Below are 24,769 nucleotides of genomic sequence, written 5' to 3'. Positions count from 1 at the left end.
TGAACATTTTCTTTTATAATCCGCTGATCCTGGGTTTCAGTGTTAAAACTCAGCAGGGAGGGAGAACAAACCATGAAGAAGATTTGTCCCTGCGCATGTATCAAACAGCAACTTGAGGACATTTAAAGACTTTCACATCCATCTAATGCATACTTATCACGGGATTAAGCAACAGCCATGTTTTCTCCTTTAACTGTCAATTGGAAAACAGGAAATGACTGCCTTTGAAAATTGCATTGTTTCAGCAAAGCATTTGCAGCCAAACAACACACTGTATTCTACACAGCATGAAATTAACTAATCAAAATTCAAGGTCCAGGAGCACATTTGGCAGCTAAAGAAAAACTTCAAAATGGCTTTTGTGATGTGTGGAAATGAATGGATGTTCTCATTCGGGGTGATGCGAAAGTATTGCTTGTCTATTTCACAGCTTACAGGTAATATTCATTTTTTTGTGACTACGCCTGGTTTCATTAAAAAATAATCATCCCTCACTTTTAAGCAATGAGGCAGAAGACAGGCATTTGAAACGACATCTGTTCCACTCAAGCCTTTGAAGTAGAAAATAGAATAAACTGAAGGTAGAGCTAATGGAATGACAAAATAGAAAAAAGAAGACTAAATAATCTGCAGGAAAATTCACATGTATTCATACAGAGGAAAGAGCAACGGCACACAACAGCTTGCAGCTACAAGCAATCAACCAGGAGAGCAAGGAGCATATTATTTCATTTCTTTATTTTCCTCTCTTATTGTGTCTCTCATTGTTCATGTTTGTGAACTTATAAGAGGCCAGAAGAAATATCAATAAATTCGAAAGACTGAAAAGAGAAGAACAGATGGCTCAACATACAGTATCTGAAAAGAGCACAATAAAACGAAACTCCACTCAACAGTTACAGGACAAATCTATCTGTTAGATACAAAATTTATCTGAGATTTTCAATTTACTATTATTTTCTGTCAGCCTGTCTAGTCAACATTTACTGCTGCCAGTGGTTTCGTACATTTCCCAAAAGACCTTCAGAACCCTGAATAAATTAATGAAAAATGAAAAGAAAGAAGCTAAAGCCTAAAGATCCCAATGAAGTGAACCACCACATCAACTGGAGATCAAGACAGACGACAATGAAATTAAGGAACAACACTGTTCAGTTAATATTACGCATATATTGGAACCATTGGTTGTTTTGCTGGCTTTACAAATTATTGCTATAGTGGATAAACAAATACCCAGCACATATCTACTATATCAAGCATATTTTCATCGGTTTTCTCATGCCTGTGCAGAGAACAGTTATAATTATGACAGCTGTTGTTGTCATTTGAGAAAAAAAGATAGTCACATCCCTTATTCATAACGCAACATCTTGTGGCTGCACTGCATTCTGGTCTATTTTCTGATAGTGTCAGTGGAGAGATTGGTTATCTGGTCCTCTTCTACGATGGATTTCTCCCTGTGTGACTGTTGATGCAAAATGATGAGTCTGTAAAGTAGCTCTTTGATTTTGATGTTCTGACAGTGGATCCTGTCGTCTACCATTCGTATTCTGGACCTTTGGACATTTATCTCCTGTCCTGTATCTCTGTACTTGTGCTGGAGATATCATGATGTGACATGATGTCACATTTTTTTTCAGTAACATAAACCTCAGCGAACATTTGAAGAGGTCTGCTTTAGGTCATTGTCTTATTTTGCTTCTCTTGCTCTCCTTTGACTGTTTTTTTTTTCAGATGAAAAAAAAAAATCAAAATACCTTTTGCAAAAGGGAAACTGGGAAAATATTGTGACAAAAAACGTGAACAGAAAAAAGCACCATTTTACAGACCATGAACTCAATACCTTTCTTTGAGAATTATAGACCTGTAAAATGTTTTCTTTTAACAAAAGAAGCCAGACTTCTCAAATGTTAAATCTAACAAAAGCAGCCAACAAAAATTGGCAAAACTTTGATTTAAAGAATTTTTTTTCTCATCAATGATAAAGTAAACAATATTGCAAATCTGAGCCAAATATTTGATGCCGCTGGCACATGGCTGTATAAGAAACTTAGTGCTATGTACACATTTTGATCTGTGCAGAAAAGGGGTCATGGGGCAATGACACCAGAATATATTAACTATAATTTTCTCTTTAGATTTTGATGTTTTTCTCCAAACAAGAGGACACACTGCCCATTTACAGAGCAGATCAAAACTGATGCTGTAAAAAAAATAATCACTTAAGCTATATTTCAAATACCACAAGAGACGGCCAAAAACAGCCTGTTGCTAGGTAAGACAACCATGTCCTGTACAGAGCAGTACAGTCTAAATATATTTTGCACACAGGTTATTAATTTACTAGCAAAAGGCTGAACTATAGAGTCAGTCTTAGCTTGCTCATCCCATCAGCGTTTCTGTTGTCTGAGGGGTGGTGGATGTGGGGAGACAGATAGGGAGGAGGGGGTAGCAGTAATTCTGAATGGACAGCACTGCACTGGCAAGACAAGATTAGAATTGACAGCCTGATAACTGCGTCACTATCAAAACAGCAGAGAGAGAGAGGGAGAGAGAGAGAGAGAGAGAGAGAGAGAGAGAGAGAGAGAGAGAGGAGTTTGAGATGCAAAGGAAAAAAGAGAGAGGGTTGATGTAGAGAGAGCAGATAAAAGAAGGAGGGGAGGTGGAGTAATGTAGAGAGAAGAGGGTTGATAACAAAAAGAAGGACGGGCGCAGACACAGAGACGGACATAGTTTAAGAGACATTAAATTAGACAATAAAATCAGGTAATAGTATGGAAGAATATAAAAGTGTTTGTCCAATCACAGCCTCCTGAATATATGCATCATCATCATCATCATATACACTGAGCACCAAAGTGGAGAGTGCTGCATGGCGCATTGATTTCAAAAGGCCATAAAAACAAACAGGAACTACTCAGAGGTGATGCACGGATACACTTTCTCTTTTCCAGTGATGGTCATTACACCAAAGCATGATATAGAGCACAACACTGAGTCAAATCTGAATGCCATTCACTTCTAAAGTCTATAACCCTTCTGCGGATTTCAAACCAAACAACTGTAATATGTGAATATAGACATAAGCCCAAGCTTTCAGTGTGTTGTACAGTTTGTGGTACAGAGAGAACACGATAAACCCATTTTTACATGCTAGTCTTTGCAGGGAAACGTTGTCTGAATGTGCACCGGCCTGAAGAATGAGACAATGTACAAGAACCACTCAGCAGCCGACTGTGATACAAAAGAGGCTCTTTAAAACAGCAGTTCAAGAACATCAATCAAAGATTGGTAGTGAAATAATCTTTGATCAAGGACCGACTTGGAAAAAAGCCAGTAAAAGTAGTTTAAACTAGGGGACTTTTTCGGTAATGAAAGTGCATATTGCATTGTTTTTCTCAGTATTTAGGTGCCTAAATGTTAAACCTTTTAAAGTATGCTTTTTAAGAGGCATGAAAGAGGCTTGTGACATGCAGTATATTGTCAATTCAAATTATCACTCTGCTTTGGTTAAAGGTGTTAATATTAAAAGTCAGAGCATCAATATAGCAGCAAACTATTTACTATGTAAAAATTATAGTGGAGTTATGTGTACTTGAGTAGAAAATGAAGTCATTCCCCCTCTGTGTGTGTTGTTAACAGAGCGTTTCTTGTGCTTTGTATAGCGGGTGCTTGTTAGTGCATATGAGTCCCTGTGTGTGTGTGTGTGTGTGTGTGTGTCCCAATGGCTAGCTAAGGGCCAACACTCTGCACTGCGCTTATATGGCGGTAACCGCCTGTTAGCACCATTAGTTGCTAGCTGCTGCTCAATCGTCCCCATATTGAGAGCCATGTGGAAGTAATCCCTCAATTTTTGAATTCAGCGCCTTCAAAGTACTGCGGAGGGGTCAGAAATATATTCTACATATAATGGTCTCAAGAATTCCCACAATGGAAAAAAAATAAATGTCCTTGGTATGTACACTACTTTCTGCGAACAATCCCACTATGCAATGATGCAAAAAATTACAGTCATCCAACACAACACCTGTCCGTGATAACACCAGATTATGATTCATAACACAATCTCAATTCAAAGCTCACCATAGCATTAACAGCTGACTATTATTATTATACATGGAGTGGGCAACGAGTGAACGAGGGACTGATTTCGGACACAAAGCTTTTGCTAAACATTGACTGCTGTGGTCACAAGTGGCAATCACAGATTTATAGCAGCTTGCTTTCGGCAACGTCAGTTTGGTCGTACCAGACCATGTGGAACTGGCAGCAAAACCCTGTTTTAATGTATTGAAATGAACAAGCATGATTTTTATCAGTCATCCTTAAACCTGCAATAATGGATTTTGACCACTGTTTTTGTCCACCTGATGGATCAAAGTCAAATATTTACACTCCTTTTATTGAGAGGGAATTTTTACATTTGTAAAAATTGTATAGGTGGCACATTGTAATAAATCTCAGTACAAGCACAGACTTCTCCGCACCAACATACTGAAGAGAAGCACAGCTTAGTGCAGCTGTTACAGACTCTAAGCCTTTGTGGGTTTATAAATAGATAAATGGCCGTGGTTAGAGAAGCAGCAGTGAAAATAATGTAATTTTAAGATGCCATGTATAATTTTTCTGCAATTTCCACCACCAGCTGTAACTCGTAGCCTTAAAGAATAAGTGGGTTCCTGAATGTTGTGTAGTGCAACAAAAACATCAGAGCACGAAGTTACAGTGGCACACGCCTTTCATACAAAGTCAGCAGGTTTAAAAATGTAAAAGCGTGTTTGTCAACTGAATCATCCATCCAGTTGTTAGCTGCAGCTTGTGAGGACGCAGGCAGTACAGAAACGTATAAAAAATGATGAATACAATCCAAAGTTTTTCCAACATCATGCATTTGAAATGAATTACAACATCAAGTCTTCCCTACTTGACTGTATGATCTGATGATTTTGGAGCAGAAAAGAATAAATGTTATTTTGGTGAATTTAGATATCGGTTTCACCTCACATTTCAAAGTGCCCCTGTGTGTAATGCTGTCAAGAATATGGCCTTACAACATGTTGGCAGGCAAGATGAGAATGTAAACAAAGCTGTTTGAGATCTGAATGATTCAACTTTCTCTAAACTAAGACTCCCTGTAAACGTAATGGTTGGAATCCAAAATACAGGATGCTTGTTAAAATTGTTTGAATATTACACAATGTGCGATAGTCAACTTAAACTACACATTCCTATAATTCATTCATATCTTATACTACATGTCAATTATTTTACAGTCACTGTGTTAGTTTTGTCTTTGTGTATTCCAATCATCTAGTTCACCATGATGTTTAATAGATTAGAATATGTTTTAAAATACATACTCATCTGGAAGCGATTACAGCTCCATGTCAGGCTGCCCATCTGTAAGCAATGAGCAGGACTGCATGTCAAAGCCGCCGCACAGATCTCTGAGTAGAACCAGGCACTTGTCGAGAGAGCAGCACTCATCAAATAAAAACACAGCCCAGCCCAAACAATAATGAACCGGAAGTGCAGATTCATGATTGTGATCTAAAAGACATCAAAGGACATCAGCGGGCATTGTATAGACCTGATCTATGAAGAGCCCATTATGGAATTTGTATTCAGTTCTGGTACCATGCCATTACAAATATACAAGGTTTTTATGATGTGTAGTATTTCATTAGTGTTTTTAGTCATGTGGGCTGGCACTACTGAGCAGGCAATGTGGATTTTGATATAAACCAATATTCCAATATTGCAGATATCTTAATTTGAACTCAAGCCCAAAGCCACTGCTGAACTAAGCCGCATGATTTATCCAACTCTGGAAAATGACTGACAGCTCTGAGGAGCTCCTCCCTATGAGCTCTGCCTAAGAGCTCTGGACCTACTTAATCAGCCTAAAATTGCAAAGTCGAGGCCCTTGTATTTGGTAATGTGGTGAAAACAGTGGCAAGTGAGAGCTAATTAGATTAACGGTAGTTTAACGAGCTGTTGGGGGGGCCCCCGCAGATTGGATTTTAATAAATAGTGGCAAAAGCATCTGCTATGCACTTCCTGGCTCTGCTGGCATCCTAATTGGCCCCAGTGGGTTGCTGTAGCTCAGCACTGCACTACACAGTGCAAATTAGAAGGGGAAGAAAGCAAAATGCTTGTCTTCGGTCCAGGTAAAATGGTCTTTATGATTATATGGCTTCACAGGCATTGCTTTATTAACAAGAATACAACACTATTACAATTTCTAAGACTTTTATCACCACAGAACATCCACCAAATGTCCACACAGCAGGAGGAGAAAATATTTCAAAGTCCAAATAAAACAGATTTGGACATATTCATCTTTTTCTATTGTTTGTTTTCAAGATGAAATGTTCCCATGATGAGGTCTTTGTAGAGGCAACAGCACAGAAAAAAACAATTAATCAAACATGAATGAGCGACCATAGCAGGGTTATTTCCATAGCAACAGCCCGAGGGGACAACTTGAACCCTTTAATGTGAGCTGGTGATGTCTCTTTGTAAACATCCGCACAGCGGGGGGAGAAAGCCAATGAGAGAGCCTGGCAACAGAGGCATCACAGGGCAGCAACCTCTTGGTAACAATCGAAGTTTCCATTATCTAGTGTTGAAAGGACCTAAAAGTGCTCTGAAATATTGTATTCAGGAGCATTTGGAGTTGATAAGTGTCTTTGTACTACTGCTGTTAAGTGTCCAAAAACATTGAGGTAGTTTACAGTGAAGCCCGAAGCTGCTAAAAACAATATGCAAATGTTCAGGAAAGAGGGATATTTCAAAAAAGAAGTTCATTTTTGTAACACAATGTTTTTTGGTGCTTGAAGAATCACTGAAGAACCGACATCAAAGCCATTTATACAAACATTATTCCTCTTACATCAGGCAACAAATCACAGTCATAATCTCTCTCATACTCGTGTCTTATGCAACCTGCAACCAGTAGGCTCGTTCAGCTTCCAGCTGTGACCAACAGAAAGCAGTACGCAAGTGCACACACAGTACAAACAGCTATTACCAAGGTTGCTTGTTGGTGGCCATAAAGGCTCTAGACTAATTGTCATTTCACAAGTCTCAAAAAAGGGGAGAAATGCTGTCAAAACAATTTGATTTCTTTGTCTACTGATGTGATGGAAATAGATAAGTCAATCTCCTCAAATCTACGAAATCAAGGATTTTAGAGTCACAAGAGCAATAATGCGTGAGCTGAGGAGAAAGCCAGAGAGCTCAGGAAGTAACATCACTGCAGACTAAAAATGACTGGAGCAGCATGCAGTATGCAGTAGTAGGATAGTAGTTCAGCACACCACAATGGTCTCAGCATGTAAAAGGGAACAACCTATAGCTTAAGTCTACAACCCCTAGTATTAACTTTCAATCTGTTCTCAGTGAAGTGCACACAATCCATAATTTCAAAAATAAAACCAGTCTTTTAAAGCTAAAAAATAAATAAAAAAAGGATATGAACCGGGACTTTTTCACTACCTCAGTGCTGAAACAACTCATGACTCAATGACTGGGCACTAAGTGGAGATTGGCAGCACCAACGCTGGCAGGAGCAGGTATCCGTAAAACCTTCCTACAAACACTTTTGTCCCAAACCTCAGTGGCTCCTTGGGCGAGAGTAATGGCTTCTTTGCACTGGGCCGTGCCATGCTATTGTAGAATCACAGAGCGGTTAATTGAAACAAATGACTCTAATAATGGGACATTATCCCCACAGGCTGGCTTTGTGGTGGGCCTAATTAGCGTTGCGGTGGTGGCGAGGAGGACGAGTCACCATGCTGATCTCTCAAAGGAAGCAGCAGAGGCCCCCCTTTTTAAGTGGGCAGTACAGGATTTTCCTACTTGCAGTGCTAAAGGATGTCGGGCTTTTTTCAAAACCAGCGTGGTAAATGTAAACATATCTAGTCAGCCCCGGGTCACCCGGCTCCGAGACTGAGTCCCGCTCTGCTAAGCGCTGCTTGCTGTAGCTTCCTGAATGAGCCAGCTCAGAAGGTTTGAGGACAGAGCAAATTGACTTTTGACGAAATTTCATTCAGGCTGCAATTTAAGATTACTTTCTTTATTGATAAGACTGTGGACTCTTTTTTTTCGATTTATCAATTAATAATGTGATCTACAAAATGGCAGAAAATAGTGACAAATGCACATCACGGTTTCCTAAAGTTACAGTTTTAAATTGCTTGTTTTGACCAATCAGCCGTTTAAATCTGAAAGGTTTTAAAATCAGGTTTTAAAATCATATAAAACAGAGAAAAGGAACCAGCTAATTTTTAACATTTTTGCTTTATAAATGTTTTAGATTTTCTAAATAGTTGCCAATTAATATTCCGTTGACTGACTAATTGATTGATCAACTAATAGTTATGATTATTGCCAACTCTTCACCTCATTGTCCTCTTGCATGCCATCACGTTGCCCTTTGGAGCGGCAATGGCCCGTAACTAATATGACAACATGAGATATTGTCTTCCAGATGTATTTTGATCACCACTGAAATCTGTTTTTGCCATTCCTAATTGTTTACCCTTGTACGAGATGATCCCAGAAAGTCAGCTGTAACGCAATGTTCAAACCTCTGTGACCAAGCTGTTTTAATTATTCATTAGTCGTAACAGTCGCCTAAGGTTATTTGAATTAGTGGCATGAATATTCATGAGCAGCAATGAATGTGCATTTGTTTTTAATGCTCAATCTGTTAATACTCCTCTTCATTACTCCACTCCGAAGCCTGCATAATAAGCTGCACAAAACAAAGCTTTACTTTTTTAAAGCACAATTCTCTCGGAAGCCTATTTGTTTCGGTTTAAATGAAACGGGAGTGCCCTACCAATTATCTCGCTGTCATTTCTCTTGACAGATACAAGACACATTGTTCACCCCTGTTGTGGAGTGTAGCACTGAAGGGCATCTGTCTTTTTGTGAAATGAAAAGCCAGAAACAGAAAACATTTCTACTGTTACAAAAAGTGATTTATCTGGGAACATCACCGAGATGTCATTTCTATCCCAGTGAAAGGCAGTAGAGCAAGCGGGTCACATGAGATATGTCTAAAACCTACAATGGACAAAAAGATTGCTGTTTCAATTTTTTTTTAAAAGAGAAAACAAACACAAGAAATCCAGCTGCACTGTGCATGTGAAGTCAAGTCAAACTGCTACTTTTTTCATTCTTCTTTTCATTCTTAATTAAGTTTATTTTAAGGCAGTGCTTCTCATTATATAGTAGGATAGTAGGTCACTGGATTTCACTGTGTGTACTGAATACACGGAACACTTTCAGTGTACTATCATTTCTATACATTATATCAATATATTTAACAGGATATGACAAGTCTGTGAACAATGTTGATAGGCTTACTCTCAACATTGGATCTTTTTAATGGCTGGATTGGGCTTCTATCTAACTATCCTTGCACTGTTAAACACAGCTGTCAATATCGTTTTTATGTTGCTGCATTAAAATAGTTATGGCCTTTTTTCCTATGTCCTAAATGCCAAGTGATGCAAAATAAATTTCCTTTCACAGTTTAAATGAAGTCAAGCTCATATAACCTTGTAGCAATCAGTGACTCTGACAAAGACTGATCCTGGAAATAGAGCACACACATACACATACTGTACTTCTGCACTGTGCACTATTGCACAAATATGCACTAGTGCACTCACTGTTTCTGTGTCATACATTTGGAAGGTGCTAAATACGGAACAGTGTTGGCCTGAGGGGGAACTGGAGGATGGGTGCTACGTTTATGCAACGATGTCGACAAAGACTCTTTTAGCTAATGTTTTACCACTTGATAATGTATTGTTTGGTACAGTCTAAAACTGTTGCAAACCCGGTTTCCAGCAGCAGTAGAATTCAGAAAACAATCCGAATATATCGTACAAGCTCAGCACCAAATGACAGAAAAACTAATTTTGCAACTACCCAGGGAAGTCAAACATTTAGCATCTAAAGGTCCAGAAATTTCCTCAGGGCATTGTTGAAATTTAACTAGATCTGAAAGGAGATTAAATACTACACATATTTCCATCAGGTGGCCTCCAACATGAGTCTAAATTAATGCTTGAGTTGCTCCAATAACAAAAAACAACAAAAACCCCAACAATAAATTAAAAAAATATGTTAATATATAAATGAATAACCAAAGCAGTATCTTCAACTGACAATATTTCAATGATATCAAAACTATGGCTTGTCACATCTTTAAAAATCGACTGCCGATGGCCTGTCACACATCACGCATCTTGCCAAAAATATTAATATAGCACCACATGTTTGACAAAACTGAACAAACTTCCCACCAGGAGTCATCTGACTGAATGTGTGACTTTAACTTGTAAAACCAGCAGCTGCTTTTTTGACAGCAGGGGCTTTCCTCCTCCGTTACCAGCCTCATTACGCTGGTAATGAGACTGGGGCTGGTGCTCTATTTCAATATTTAAACGTGCTGGCGCCCCTCAAGGCTCCATGTTGGGGCCGTTCTGCAAACTCCTCCATGACCCCTCATTACCATCTGCCAGTGAGTGTCCCGCCTCCTTTATTTTTTCAAAGCGCTAGATCTTGCTTGCATCTCCCCCTGGCTGTAGCCTCAGCCAGACCCGAACGATCAGGGGGCTTGTTGAACATGGGACCCCTGGGTGCCACCTTTTCCCCAAGCACTGGGGTGGCAGAAACACTGACAGCTAAGGGTGAGACGGGGAATCTCCCTCTGCAATGAGCACTCATGTGAAGATACGTTTACATTTCGCAGTATCCAGTCATCCAAGACTTGGCCCTTTCTTCCTTGAGCTGACAGAGTAGGTCAGCGTTGCAGGGAGGAGTTAAGAGAATGTAAAAGCATTTCTGATTGTCAGCTCTTTCTTTTATAACGCCAATGATCCTTCTGCTTGTTGGAATCCTTGTGAATGGTGCAATTTCAAGTCTGAGAAATGGTTCAAAACTGGCAGTTAAGACTATTATGAACAACATGTGACCACAGCAGAAAAGATCAAACCCAATACCTGAACAAAGTGCCGGTTCTGCCTGTTGAAAATAAAAATAGAAAAACCAAACCGCAATGTACATAACATTTTCAAAAGTTGCATTGAGTATTAATGCAATACTCATTGCAGTTTTTGACACCTATTTTCTTCCCCAGCTGCTACGCTTTTAATTCACCAGCTAATATTTCTGCTGTCTGTGGAGTCATAATTAGATGGAAAAGAGGAGGTTGTCAGAGATAATAAATTTTGCTGAAAAAAAAAACAGGGCTCTTGTAGAGACTTATGCTGTTCTGCTTGCCAGAAATCATTAGATTATTATATAGTCAGCTATAAATGAGCAGAAATTACAGACTTAAAAACTACAAGGACGAACTGATGCAAAATTGTGTGCGTACAGTATGCAGAATGAAGATGATGGTCAATCCACTGCTCTCGCTGCTGTAATGATTTAACTGTGTTTGCTGTAGGATCGATGTGTGCTGAAAAAGAGAATCCCAAAGCAGGGAGAAGTTTACAGAGCGTTAGCCTCGGGCTAAATGTTGTACAAAAACCAGCAACAACATCCCTTGAGATGAAGCGTATCTGTTGCTCCAGCTGAGCTTGTACTTGTAGGAGGTTTATATGTGCTCTGAAGGATAGCTTTTATTGAAGAGGAGTGTATCCTTAAGGTAACTCTGTTGACTTTTCATTTGCTTCTTCAGCAATGGTGAAAGAAGACAGTTGAACGATTAGCGTTTTGGTTTTCCAGCAATCTCCTCCAATTTTGTGGGTTTACTGAAAGGCTTGTGTTAATACAATACAGCAAAGGTAAAGGCTTGTCTCTTTATTTCCAACCCCGGTTTCACAGAGAGCCTATTTCCATTTTACCCTTCTTTAAGCATTCGGCAGGCATAAATTCAATTTTCCTTATTATGCCTTTATCAGTATGAAATTAAGGTTGATTGACTTTGTTGGGACAACATCAAATGAAACATCCCTAATGGAACCAAAATGAAAATAACGTCATCTTCAATTGCTTTAAAATATTTCTCAATATACAGCCTACTTTTCTATTCCGCAGCCTCAGAAATAAGCTCCTCTTGTCCCAGGAGATAATAAATGAATTGAACCCCCCCCCCCCCCCCTTCTTCCTTATCGGTCATCTATTTTTCCAGAGTAAGCTATTACTTGCTGGGGTTGCTAGGCAACAAGAAATATTAATAGCAGCTATTATTAGCCAGGCTCTGCTAGAGTAGTACTAAAATGTGGAAGTGGGAAACATGAATGTGTTACATAAATCTCTGGACCTTTCACAGTGTGTGCAAGTCTCTGTTTGTGCGGTGATTTATTGCAATGACGGTTCATTTATGAGAAAAGGGGGTGTGAAATAAGAAAATGGAACATTACCCTGAAGGGCTATTTGAAAATAAATAATTGCAAAGGTGAAACAAAAGCTGTTTAAGAAGCAGGCCCTCCCTCTCCGTTTCCTTCTAGAATGCTACCGGCCAAAAAGGGCTGCTTTGTTACATATACTGGTGCGTGGACATTACATTAGTATAAACTTTATACATAAATACTGCATACATGCATCGAGTTTGTATGTTATTATCCTCTAAAATCAACTCATCCAAATTATTGTATAGGATTTTCAAAACCAGCCATCGACACTAAAAAGCAGATTGGCTGAAAATGTTCCAGTCAACAAGATATTTCGCCTGCACCAAGCGTATTCTGCACAGTAGCCAATGGATTGTGACCTAATCCTGAAACTGGCTTTAATGGAGGCCTTAGCTACCACCCATGGAAAAAAATGAAGCTTGCAATTTATGCAGTTTGATTCTGAAAATCACATAAGACCTGATTAACGGAGGATAAATGCCACGGATGCTCACATTAAAGCATAAATATTCATGATGGAGGGCAGAGAAAAAAAAAGTAATATTTATGTCAGATGAAAGTATATAACGTTGAATAATTCACCACACAGGCCATCTATAATTCATCTGGTTCGATCCAATGATTAAAGCATTTGAATGTGTTCGCCAGGGGTGTTTACATGTTCAGTCTGAAGCATGTTTAACACAAGAAAAACTCCTTTTACTGGAGGGGGAGTGGGGGTCCTCAGTATCCTTTTGAAAAGAAAAATCAGCTGACAAGGGATATCCCCTTCTCCTCCTCAAGATTTTCTGTTCAAAACATTGCACCCCTCCATCCCTCCCCATTCCTCTTTTGCATCGCCGATCATAACGAATGAAAATGTGCAGCGCAGAGTTTCTTGTTCCCTTTCTTGGCTCACTTTGAGGCAATGAAGTCTTTGAGTTGTGCAGCTGAACTGATATTAAACAAGCTGTGTTGCAAACATCTCATATTTATAAATGTTGCATGTATTATACACTCTGGCCAAGTTTAGACTGCACTGTCTCAGCTTCCTTGGTCTCTAACCGGGCTAATTATCGCTCTAATAAAAGAACGCCTTGCTATTAAAAAAGAGAGCGGCACACAGAAAAATTTGTCATTTTACGGTTTCATTGCTGCATTGCTGATTTCATGTGGTTATAGCGTCAATGGAGTTCCAGAAGATCAATAACTTTTGGAAACATTTTAAAAAGACAGATTTTTCTACAAAACAAACCTGTGAAACATTCAGAGAAAATGTTCTCTGCGCTGACTTGCTGGCTGACTTCCAGCCCTCTGACCACGGAGACTAATAGCCCACCACAGCCCTTGACTTGCACGATCACAAAAGGCCGCAGCTAAACTGGGACAGACAAAAAGAAGGTGTACTCACCGAGTGCATAGGCCCAGAGAGGAGGTGGGTGTCCTGACCCAGCATGTTGGACATCATGAGGGCGGGCAGCTCGGGGTAGGAGTAGGTGTTGAGCAGGCCGTTGTGAGGCAGGGAGTGGAAAGGGTAACCTGATTCGTGCTCCATGAGGTGCAGCAGAGATGGGTCGGCGTGGTTGGGGGGTGTGATTGGGGGGATCTCGTAGTCTTCATCCCCTGCTCCTCCACCACTGCTGCTTCTGCCCTGACTGGAGTAGCTCTGGAAATGCAGAAAAAGGATTTTTTTTAGAAGAGAATACAACTGCAATCACAGCAGCCTTTACTCATATGCTTATTTTTGCTGCATTTTCAGGGTTACAGGAGGCTAATTTGTTACCAATGTATATTAATAACACTGACAGTAATTTGCAAATCTTTGGAATGTGGGAGGAAGCGCAGAAAAGAACATCCACATGAACGGAACATGACAACATAAAAATGTTTTACCTGTGTCTCAAAACAGTGCAACATTTAGTTACAGCATAAATAAAATAGGGGGCTGGTTTCATCACTTGAATCTTAAAGAAAACATGCCCACCAGACAACTGTACTACTTCACAGCATTTTAATGGCAAACTGAAGTTCAATAGCAATGCGGGAGAGGAACTGCTACGAAACAAAAGATGTTCCAGAGTAATTAAAAAGCTTCATAATTGGCTTTTAAAATGCACCTGTTGCACTTTGTTGTTCACATTTGTGTTTGCAGCAGACACTGAACTGCAGCAGTCAATTCCGACTGTTTTGCTGAAATAAAAATAATTAGAAATGCAAATTGTTACGCTTACAAAAGTGTAAAGAATTAATTCAACACAAACATACACAGCAAATTAATTAGAGTTAGACAACAACAGCTGCTGTACAGAATAATTTGCTTTAGAAATCTTGACAGCTTTAAAGCGACAAACTGTCAGCCTGCACGCCTTTAAAATACAGTTAATCAAATTCATTATGTGGAAAAACACCATTGACACTCAGTAGCTATTTTATAATCTCATTATTATGATGCCAATCATATTTTTCAGAAACAAGTAGACGTAGAAGTAATCCTTGCATTTCTTATTATGAAATGTGTCCAGTAAGTCCAAATGACCCCCAGCAGGTAACACGGCACAGATTTTATGGTACTAATAAGGTGATACATGAGCGAAGCCTGTGCTTGTCTATTCCAGGGCCTATCTTGACATAATATTACACTGAGAAATATGGTTTTGTGCTCTCAAAAAGCATACTGAGGGTATTCACCAGGGAATGAAAAGCAATTTTGTCAGAGGCAATCTGATGCCAACTCCCCTTTATAATGACTGAAGAAAATTAATCATCACAAATAATATTCCAGTGTCAGCCATTCAAGAGCTTTTTAATAGAATTTTTATTATTCATGTCTCGTGGTACACATCAACTAGTCCGTTCTGCAACATTTCAGAAATCAATTCAATATCATCTTCGTGTAGGCTGTCATCTCGCCTGCCAGTGCAGCAATTCATCTTGCAAACAAATACTTTTAGCAAACAAATGGCAAGAAACGTCTAGGAACAGCTACAATGTCCCCAGTAGCAGAACTGGTGCTTGAAGATAGGATAAAAGTCTCATAATGTGCACTATCATTAGGGAAAAAATACTAATAATAAAAGGGAGTAGTTTACTATCAGGGGGTGATGTGCTGTTTTCTCTTCCCATAACACTTACTCTTGGTGCTTGCTCAGAAATATTATCACTGACAATTCCTTCTCCCATGATAAAGGTTTTGCAAATGTGTCTTTGTTGTTGTTTATTATTTTCATTGTTAACAAGCATATGCGTTAACTAGGTTTCATTCAATGAACAAATAAAAACAAATCTCACTGGTTTGTGGATCTGTAGCAAATCTGCTGGTTCTAGCTTGTCAAAATGAGTATTCGCTGCTTTTCCTAGTCATCTATAATAAACTGAATATCTGTGTTTTTTAAACAAAACAAATATTTGAAGACACCTTGGACTCTGTGAAATGTGGATAATGAGTTTTTTTTATTCTATTTTATAAGCTAAGAGATAAATCAAATTCATTGAGGAAATAATTAGAAGATTAATCGATAATTATATTTTTCTCCTCAAGTCTAAAAGACAAAATACTTGGTTTTCCAGTACTTTTTCAAAAATAATTTTCTGATCTGTCACACCGTTACAAATTTGACTGTATTCTCATCTTCCAACAGAACCATGTTGAAGTATTGGTTAGCCTTAGAAAAACAAAACATGCTTGGTTAAGGTTAGTGGACGATCATTGTCATAGCTAGAGGAAACCAGGAATTAACATGAACACGGCAGTCAGGATTTTACACATTTGATCAAATGACTAATGCAGCTGTTTTTCTCAGCAATGTTTACCTTTGCAGGACCCTGAAAACATCTAAAATTCAACAATATGAGAAGGGAACATCAGTCTTTGGTTGAACTGCTTACAGCTCATTGACATAGGCACTGCTTCTCTATAAAGCTAGGAAGCTCAACTGGTTCAACCCTTTGTAATCGCTATAAAGATTAAATAAAAGAGAAGGAGAGCATTAACACGTTGCCGTATGTAAGATTTAAATGCTGTCCGAGGTTATTTTACGACTGTGCCTTTCATCGCTTTGTGAATTCATATTTTCTTTACAGCTTCTTATGATGCCCTTGGAGATAAGACAAGGGACAAGGACATCACAAGTTTAATATTTTCAAAAATAGATAAATAATTCATAAATATACTGTCTTTCAGGACATGGAGGAGAGTGGATAAAAGAGAGAGGGGTCAGAAACAGACGCCAAATGTTGATTCAGCCTTCTCTCTCTAACCTTCCCCCTCTTCCTTCTAGAGGTGAAATTTAAGCAAATCTGTCATTTTCCTGGACAAGGACGTTCCTTTGGACCTTTGAAGAATCTACAAATCAATTCTTTCTTTATTTTCTTTCTGTAACTTCAACACAACAGCACCAAGCTTCTTTTGTACATCAGTTGTGATAAGACATCAGAACACCATATTGGTTTATCTTAGTTTATAGATGTGAGATGTTGCTCTGTGGTATATTGACAATCATACATGAAGCAGACCCTGGTTCTCTGGGGAAAAAAGAGGATATGAGATAATTCACCCTAGTGTTGACTTTTGTGGAAGAGCCAGACAAAACGTATACAACTTCTCCTGTTCTACACTTAGATCACATAAAACACAAAGAATATAAATTGGTTTTAAGAAAACTCTGAAGCAAACTTTTAACTAAACTCGTTGTTTACTTTGAGCCTACAATTAGTCAAATGCTTCTTCAATACATCATGCTGTATTGAAGAAGACTTGAGACTAGCAACTGAGACCATAAACTCATATTTGCAATGTTTACTGAGGCAATAAATCAAGTGAGAAGTAGGGTAATTTTCTCATAGACTTCCAAACAATCTGACATATTTTTGCAACCAGAGGAGTTGCCCCCTGATGCCATTAGATAAAATGCACTTTGGCATTGGCTTCACTTTACAGGAATGGAGGTTGCGGCCCGACTTGTACATCTATTTGCTTTAAAGAACAATAGCAGCTGAAAATTTCGCTTTTGCTGAACTTGAGTGGTTTAACTTCTTACTTTGCTGCAGTGATGTAGAAGTGTACACCAGGGTGTGTCAGTGCACAGCGACAACACTGTTGGACTTTGGTTTCAGGTGCAACAGAGCACACCAGAGACCCACCCAGAGGTGAAACAGAACAGAAAGTTTCAACCAGAGAGGTCAGTAAAACACTGCTTTTCAGCCTGGTGTTAAGGCTCTCTTGTAATAATTTCTACTGTATGAAAGTTAAGTTGATTGGGTATATAATATATATAAAGGATATTTGTTATTTTGTTTAATTGTTAAAGTACAGAAAGTAAGGTACCACTCAAAGATACAAATCTTAAGCCCCTCTCACACATGGAGTTCAACCCTGAATATTTCCCGGTAAAGCTGTACGTGAGAACGCAAATGTCCAAATCATTTGGACTGGACATTAAATGGACTTTACCCTGCCAGCTCTGTAGTACCTAAGTAATGTCTGATTGAGCCCATGTTTCAATAGAGCCAGTCTTTGTCGTGTTGATGATGTCAAGGATTGGCATGAGCAAATTATGAACCGGCTACATACTGCTGTGTAATCCGCAGCATGTCCTGCAACCTGCATGCTCTACCCAGGCGCCATCCTTCGCCTGAACCAAACGTATGCCCAGTAGGCGCGAACGTGTCTGACACAATCTCCTGTTGTGTGCTTCATGGATGAAGGGGAAACTCCGGACATTGTCCTAAGTTCATATCAGAAAACAGCTCTATAGTTTCTAGTTCTCTCCCTCGCATGTAATCCTTGTCCTGGTTTGTCATTATCTTTCGCTTGGTTTGTGGACACAGAACAAACATGTTAACATCCTCACGGCATTCTAAATTCACAAAGGATTGGGGTACATGCCTTGTTAGGAAGGCAAAGCTACAGTAACAGCTGAAATTTCACCTTGACATGTAAGCTTTTAGGCTGAAAAGTCTCTTTAACTCAACAGCTCCACTTTGTCAAGTTATCTTAAGTAATTAAGGCAACCTAAGTGTAAACAAATCAATCAGCTCAGCTAAAAGTTTTCTTGACACAAATGGCTTGGAAGATGAGATGAAGTCATTAGCTTGGTGATGGAGTCATTCGTGGCCTATAAGGTGTTTAGTCGAAGACAGCTCATCTGGGAACAATGATGTGTTCGTCAAAGGGAGCAGAATGAATATGTTGCACAGTACACCAGAGAGCCTGTCATGGCTGATGGGGGGCAAATTGTCCAAAGACAAGAGCTGTCTGTCTTTGATAGACTTTGTTATTACAGCTTCAGTGACTGACACACTCAAAGTGTTTCCTGTAATACGAATAACACTGGAATGCTTGAAAAAGATCAGAAAAAATCAGAAAAAAACTATTTTTGTGTCATAAAACTGTTAACTTTGAATGAGCATACAGTGTCCTATGGAAAGTCATCCAGCCATATGCTACTTTGTGAAAAGAAATGACAGCAGCATTATTTTGGTGACAAACAACAGCTGGCCATGCATACATAAAGGTCTTCACGTCCACTCTGTGCATTTCAGATAGACGGATGGCAACAGTAAATCTTTAAAACATCTTATGGGGAATTTCAAAATTCACCTTCAAAGATCAACCTTGCAGGGCCGAGAAAGGGTAAAAATCAAACTCATCATCAGCGGGTGTTGAACATTGCTGAGGTGTGCTGCACAAGTGACCATTACAGCAATGGCTTGCAGGGTCCACAAAGGCTATCTGACCTGGCTTTGAAACGACAAGGAACTCCATTTGGGTGATGTATCAAGGGAAGCAGACAGAGTAGTACAATAGACGAAGAATGGAATAGCAGACCCACCGGGCTGACTGACAGCAAGACAGAACTGGGATAAGTGAAGTGTGCAAGAAGGGGGGGGGGGGGGGGGCATTTTACCACGACTGATAGTAGCTCAGGGTCATTTGCAGCGTCCGTTACCAAAGGTGGGCTGTGGTGTGCTTCAACCAATAGCAAAAGGAGTGAGCTAACCTCTTCCATGCTCCCCCATGCACTGGTAATTCTCTCAAATGTCACATCAAAATGGATCTCATTTAGGTGGATAAAAAGAACCTGACTCTCCATTGCAGATGTGGGTGGACCTGTGCTGGATTGTACCTGAACTCTAAAAACACAGCTGCAAAGGAAGTGTTATGAAAAGGTGTGGAAAAAGGACTAAGTGCTGCACATTTAATTGTGTTAAATTAAAAAAAAACAAAAAAAACAATGTAAAAGAAATAACTCACAGTTATAGATTAAAAATGAAGGGTAAAAAAATATCTCTCATCTTTTTACCGGAACCGAGAGCAATGTTCAATGTTTGAACCAAAGGCTGCATTTATTTTTTGGAATGGGGAGCAATACTGTGGTCTCACACATTTCCTATTCTTATTCATTAGAGAGAATCATATAAATAAATAAAATATGTTGTCTCGTAGTCACTCATCCCCCCCCAAGGGAAAATGGAAGCCCCAGTAATCACATATGGCACAATAGCTCGCCCATAATCCCCTTTATTTTTATTTTCATGATGTCACTCTCTTTAAGCCCCTTGCTTTATGAGTCGCAAACGGATTGGAGAGGGGAGGAGAGGAGGAGCAGAGAGGAGAGGAAAAAGCAAGGGAGGGGTGAAAACAAATGATGTGGATCCCTCATTGTTCTTTCTCTATGCCCTCATTCCAGTCAGGGTAATAAGAGAACATTGTGATTTACTGTCAGTGAAGCGCAAGAGTGCATCAGAGAGAATCCACTGCGGCAGGGGCCATTAAAATAGATTTAACTTCCCACAGTATTAGGCCAGATGTCTACACTTCTATTATATTTCAATCAGCCATGACCTTGGTCTCCATATGATGAGAAAGATCACTGGGATAGAGGGAAAGAGAGAGTGAAAATAAACGGAGAAAACCAATAGAAATATCAAACTACTTAGTCCCACTAAATCCATCTGCTCCACTGTGCAGCAAATACAGAGAGAGGCTGGGACAGAAATAGAGCCAAGGTTTCAAGTTCTCTTAAAAGAGTGTATGAATCATTGAGTGCACTCTCGCTGCTGATAAGTTGCAGTTTTTTTTTTGGGGGGGGGGGGGGGGGAGTAGTGCTTTTCTGCGGGGTATGCATTTGAGGAGGGACCGAGGGAGTTCGCCAAAAAGAGTGGGACATTGGGTTGTTTTGATGTTCTTTAAAACCTCAGACATCGTGAAAGATGAATCTGTTCATATTCCTCGAACAAGGGGAAATGTTGACATCTCACATTACCATGGGTCCCTCATGTTGAACATTTCCCTCAAATATTTTGTCAACCTGTTGTTAAACTCTAAACTCTCTCGATTTCAATAAAATCATTATATGTAAATTGTTTAATAATATCCTTACTCTGCGGCAGTGTAAGGATTTTCATCCGTTTCAGCTCCATGAAAGCAGAGCAGCGGTCATAGCATGTTCTAGTTCAGAGGCTGATGGTAATTGGACTTATTGGCTGACATGGACTGACCTACATAAAGAACTACCGATCCTTGGTTACAACTGTAACTTACAATCCCTCCTAGCATGGGCGTGTGTGTTGTGGTGATGTTCTCTGATGTTCCTCCAGCATTGTTTTCAGATATTTATGCCCCAGTGCTGGTTTAGAGTTGAAAACTGTTTTCAGCCTGAATTCATGCTACTGAAATTGTATGCTCCCTTGAAATCTAAATAGACACCGTACAATATGTATCTCTTCTTCATTCTTGCGACCTTGCCAGCGGCTCCATACGGCCTCAAAGAGGGAGTGAGATGTGTGTTGGCGTTTTCAGACCCTCATTTTTCATTTTTCATCCTTTGTCTCAAATGTCCCCCTAACTTTTTCTTGAAGGAAAAGGATGCAAGGGAACAAGCATAGAAAGAGAAACACTTTCACTGAAGTTGGGGGGTTGTAAAGGGAGGATAGTTTTGCAGTTGTGGTGGTGGGGTATAATGGTGCACCGTGAGTCACTGTTAAGTAACGGTGTCTTTTCACATCAGCATCGCCCACATTGGGTGTGCAGTGCCAGGGAGTACTGAGGTACAGAGAGAGAGAGAGAGAGATAGAGAGAGAGAGAGAGAGAGAGAGAGAGAGAGAGAGAGAGAGAGAGAGAGAGAGAGAAAAAGAGAGAGAGAGGGGGGAGAGAAGGGCCCTCCCTTGATGGTAGTGGTGTGGGGGACATCAGCTGGTTCTACAAGCCAAACAACATCTGGATTTCTATCAATGACAAACATCAACAGAATTATCCATCTTTATTGTATTTGATTGATATCTAAATTATTAGACATTTTGGGAATAATTGATTCAAATATTAAATATTCATACCACCTTCATATCTGTACGCTAAATATTAAGATTAATTAGACTGTCAATCTTCTCGTCTATCTCTTGGAGATAATGTAAATAAGTGCATTTCTCTGAATGTCAAACTCTGCCTTTAAGTTGTTTTAACTTATTAGCATAATTCCCAACATGCACTGTATTTCAGAAAAAAATTTCAAAGTCTTCCCCTTTTTGTGATTTGAAGGACGTTGCTTATTCTTGTTAAATTTCTTTTAACAGGTAGGTCCCATGGTCTTCTCTCTAATCAAAATGAACATGCCCACTTCAACCACTTCTCATACTGTGTGTTTTTAAGTACTTCCAACAGATCCTCAATGTGAATGTGGTTTCAGCAGGACAGCAAAGCAATGAATACTATGTACATATCATCTGTCATTACCAATACAAATATATATATATACATATATATACTCTATATATATGTACATATATATTATATATATATATATATATATACACACACACACATTATATATACATGCACATACTGTACATAATCAATACATCATGATTGGTTGATTGATGATACAATCGTCAAACCATGTACATACAGTATTTATCTATTTGCACTATTTGTATTATTTTTTTACGACTCTGTTGTATCATTGTTTATTGGCGCTTTTCATATGTATTTATTTACATACTATTATACTTACATATTTTTACATACTTGTGTACTATCAAGTCTTTACCTTGGTTGTCCAGCTTGGTTGTCCTTGTTCCTAGCTGTTATGTCTATTTTTCTCAGTCAACACTGAGCGCAATGCAAAAAAAAACGGGAGCAAAAATTTCTGATTCTAAATAGACAGCGTAGAATATAAAGGAACAGACTTGAAACTGCTTTACTAGAATAAAAATGAAGTCCACTGAAAATAAAGCTGAATAACTTACAAGTTGTTATCTGAACTTAATTTCTTATCTTTTTCTGACTACTGACTATTATTACTATTACTACTATGACTATTAAATAAATTGGACAAATTAGTAATCTATGTAACTCAATCACTTGATGTTTCTTTTATAGTGTCATTATTACATTTGATGATTACCCTTACTTTGTGGTGTGTATATTTGTGCATACATTTTTAGGTGATGGCAGCCAGCTGGATAAAGAGCGAGACAGAGAGAGAAAGAGAAAGAAAGATAATGAGAGAGAGTAAGGGCGTGTCAGAGTTAATACACAAAACAGACAGAGAAAGGGAAGGAGGAAGAGAGAGAGATAGAGAGAGAGAGCGAGAGCGCCTGTAGTCAACAAGTGAGGTTTCTATTCTAATCTCGACCATCAGCTACTGTTCTCTTGCAGCCGGCCAAATCAATAGAGACGCACGGCTCAGCAAGACAACTGGAACAGAAAACACACAGGCACAAATAGGCAGAAACTTGCGGCTTCTCTGAAGACCAGTGGCCCCTGAGTTTCCTCTCCTACACAGGAACACAATGCAACTAGTAAAACACAAGACTTGAAGAGACGCACAAAACTACTATCCACTATTCCTGCCACTGGCTTGTTTTTCTCTCTCAAAATTCACTAACCCGCTGTGTTTCTAAATCTACACTCTTTTGTCTCTAATTTTCCCTAATCTATCGTATGCACGTATATACACATGGACATGCTTCCACATAGACAGATTATAGGGTGAGAAGCCAGCCAAAACACAGAAATATACATGGAGGTACAAGTCTGTGCAATCAATCTAACAGATCAGGCCTGATATAAATCTAAATGAAGAAAGCTAATTGTTCTTTATACAAAACTTAAATATGTGTGGGCGTGGTTTGGAGGCAGCCATTTTGGTTTGACTGTGATCATTCACATGCAGCTATTTTAGTGCTGCAAAAATATATACTGCAGTAAGCAATATTTGGCATGCATGCAGGTAATGATAATCCTGATAATGACAATCAATTGCCATTTTCACCTAATCATTCAGCCTGAAACCTTGTTCAAGTTTCTTGTTTGGCAGGGGCTATTTTGCCCTCAGTAGTGACTGAATTGTCTGCAATGACTATTAGAACACTTTTTAAAAAAAATGTTTGGAAGGAATTACAACGACACATAACATCCCCATTCTTAAAAGAAAGCGCTGATTGGCTCGGTTGTTTTCATAACCGGGGAATCAGCAGTCAAGGAGCACTTGTAAGACCTACATGTATTTGAATCTGTGATGATATAGTCATCTGTCTGTTTTATAGTAGGCTTCTGGAGCAAGTCTATGTGAGTGATTCACACTCCGTATGGCTCACAAGAACATTCTCAGTCAATCAGGATAATGGAGATATTTAATAATCTTTAATTTGTGTGTGGGTAGATATACAACGCTGGCTGATCAACCAAATAACATGCCCACTCTTTTGCATATAGGCTGAAACCTCAACAGATGAACCGAATGGAAAACATTAATATCAAAACGTCAGGGAGCTCCATATGTGCAACATATCTTGTACAGAAACCGTAGAGTATTCAAAGCCTTGAAAACATCTTGTTTGAATGGACAGATTGTGTCCAAGCATTCAGTAAACGGCCCCTTTAAAGCTGTTTCTGATTAGCGGTTTTCTCTTTTTAAAAGCCCAGAGATGTTATGTGTAATGCAATCTCCTGGCTGTGTCAAACTGCTACCTCAGTGCGTATGCTGTGGAAGACCCCAGACATGCAAACAAAGGAGTCTCTGTTCTGGCTTCATGCACCTTATTCACAGGCACACATCATGTGAAGGCTCGGGTGGGCATCTCGACGCAGTGTTAAAACTTGCATTAAGAAATACAGGCTCCTTCTTTCACAATATGTTTGACCATTGTGAAGACACTGTATGTGAGTAAAAGTCTTTCTGCAGTGCTGTTTACACACAATAAACAGAGGAGAAATAGTGCAAATGCTGCTACCTTCCATCTTAGCATGTTCAAAGCATTTACAAGCATAGCTAATCTAAATTAAAAAATAAAAATAATAATATACATATACCAGAATGTGGCATAGTCATTAGACAGTCATCACAATTTCAAATGGATGCAGAAAATGGTTCCTTATTTGCAACTTGTAATGATTTTGTCTGATTTAA

At 39.1% G+C, this 24,769-nt stretch overlaps 1 protein-coding gene across 3 annotated transcripts in view; it reads right to left on the bottom strand.

The window, feature by feature from the left end:
- LOC137889560 (TOX high mobility group box family member 2-like) overlaps nucleotides 1-24,769 on the bottom strand; it is a 75,412-nt gene that overhangs the window by 9,925 nt on the left and 40,718 nt on the right. For all 3 annotated transcript variants that reach the window (XM_068733472.1, XM_068733473.1, XM_068733474.1), the window contains one exon: nucleotides 13,774-14,028. In XM_068733472.1, coding sequence (XP_068589573.1) covers nucleotides 13,774-14,028 — 255 coding nt within the window. The remainder of the gene's footprint in view (nucleotides 1-13,773; nucleotides 14,029-24,769) is intronic.

The sequence above is a fragment of the Cebidichthys violaceus genome, unplaced genomic scaffold, assembly GCF_023349555.1.
Source record: "Cebidichthys violaceus isolate CVI_PGR_0920_01 unplaced genomic scaffold, fCebVio1.0.p SCAF_6, whole genome shotgun sequence".
Classification (NCBI taxonomy): Eukaryota; Metazoa; Chordata; class Actinopteri; order Perciformes; family Stichaeidae; genus Cebidichthys; species Cebidichthys violaceus.
This window is presented reverse-complemented; position numbering and strand designations above follow the sequence as displayed.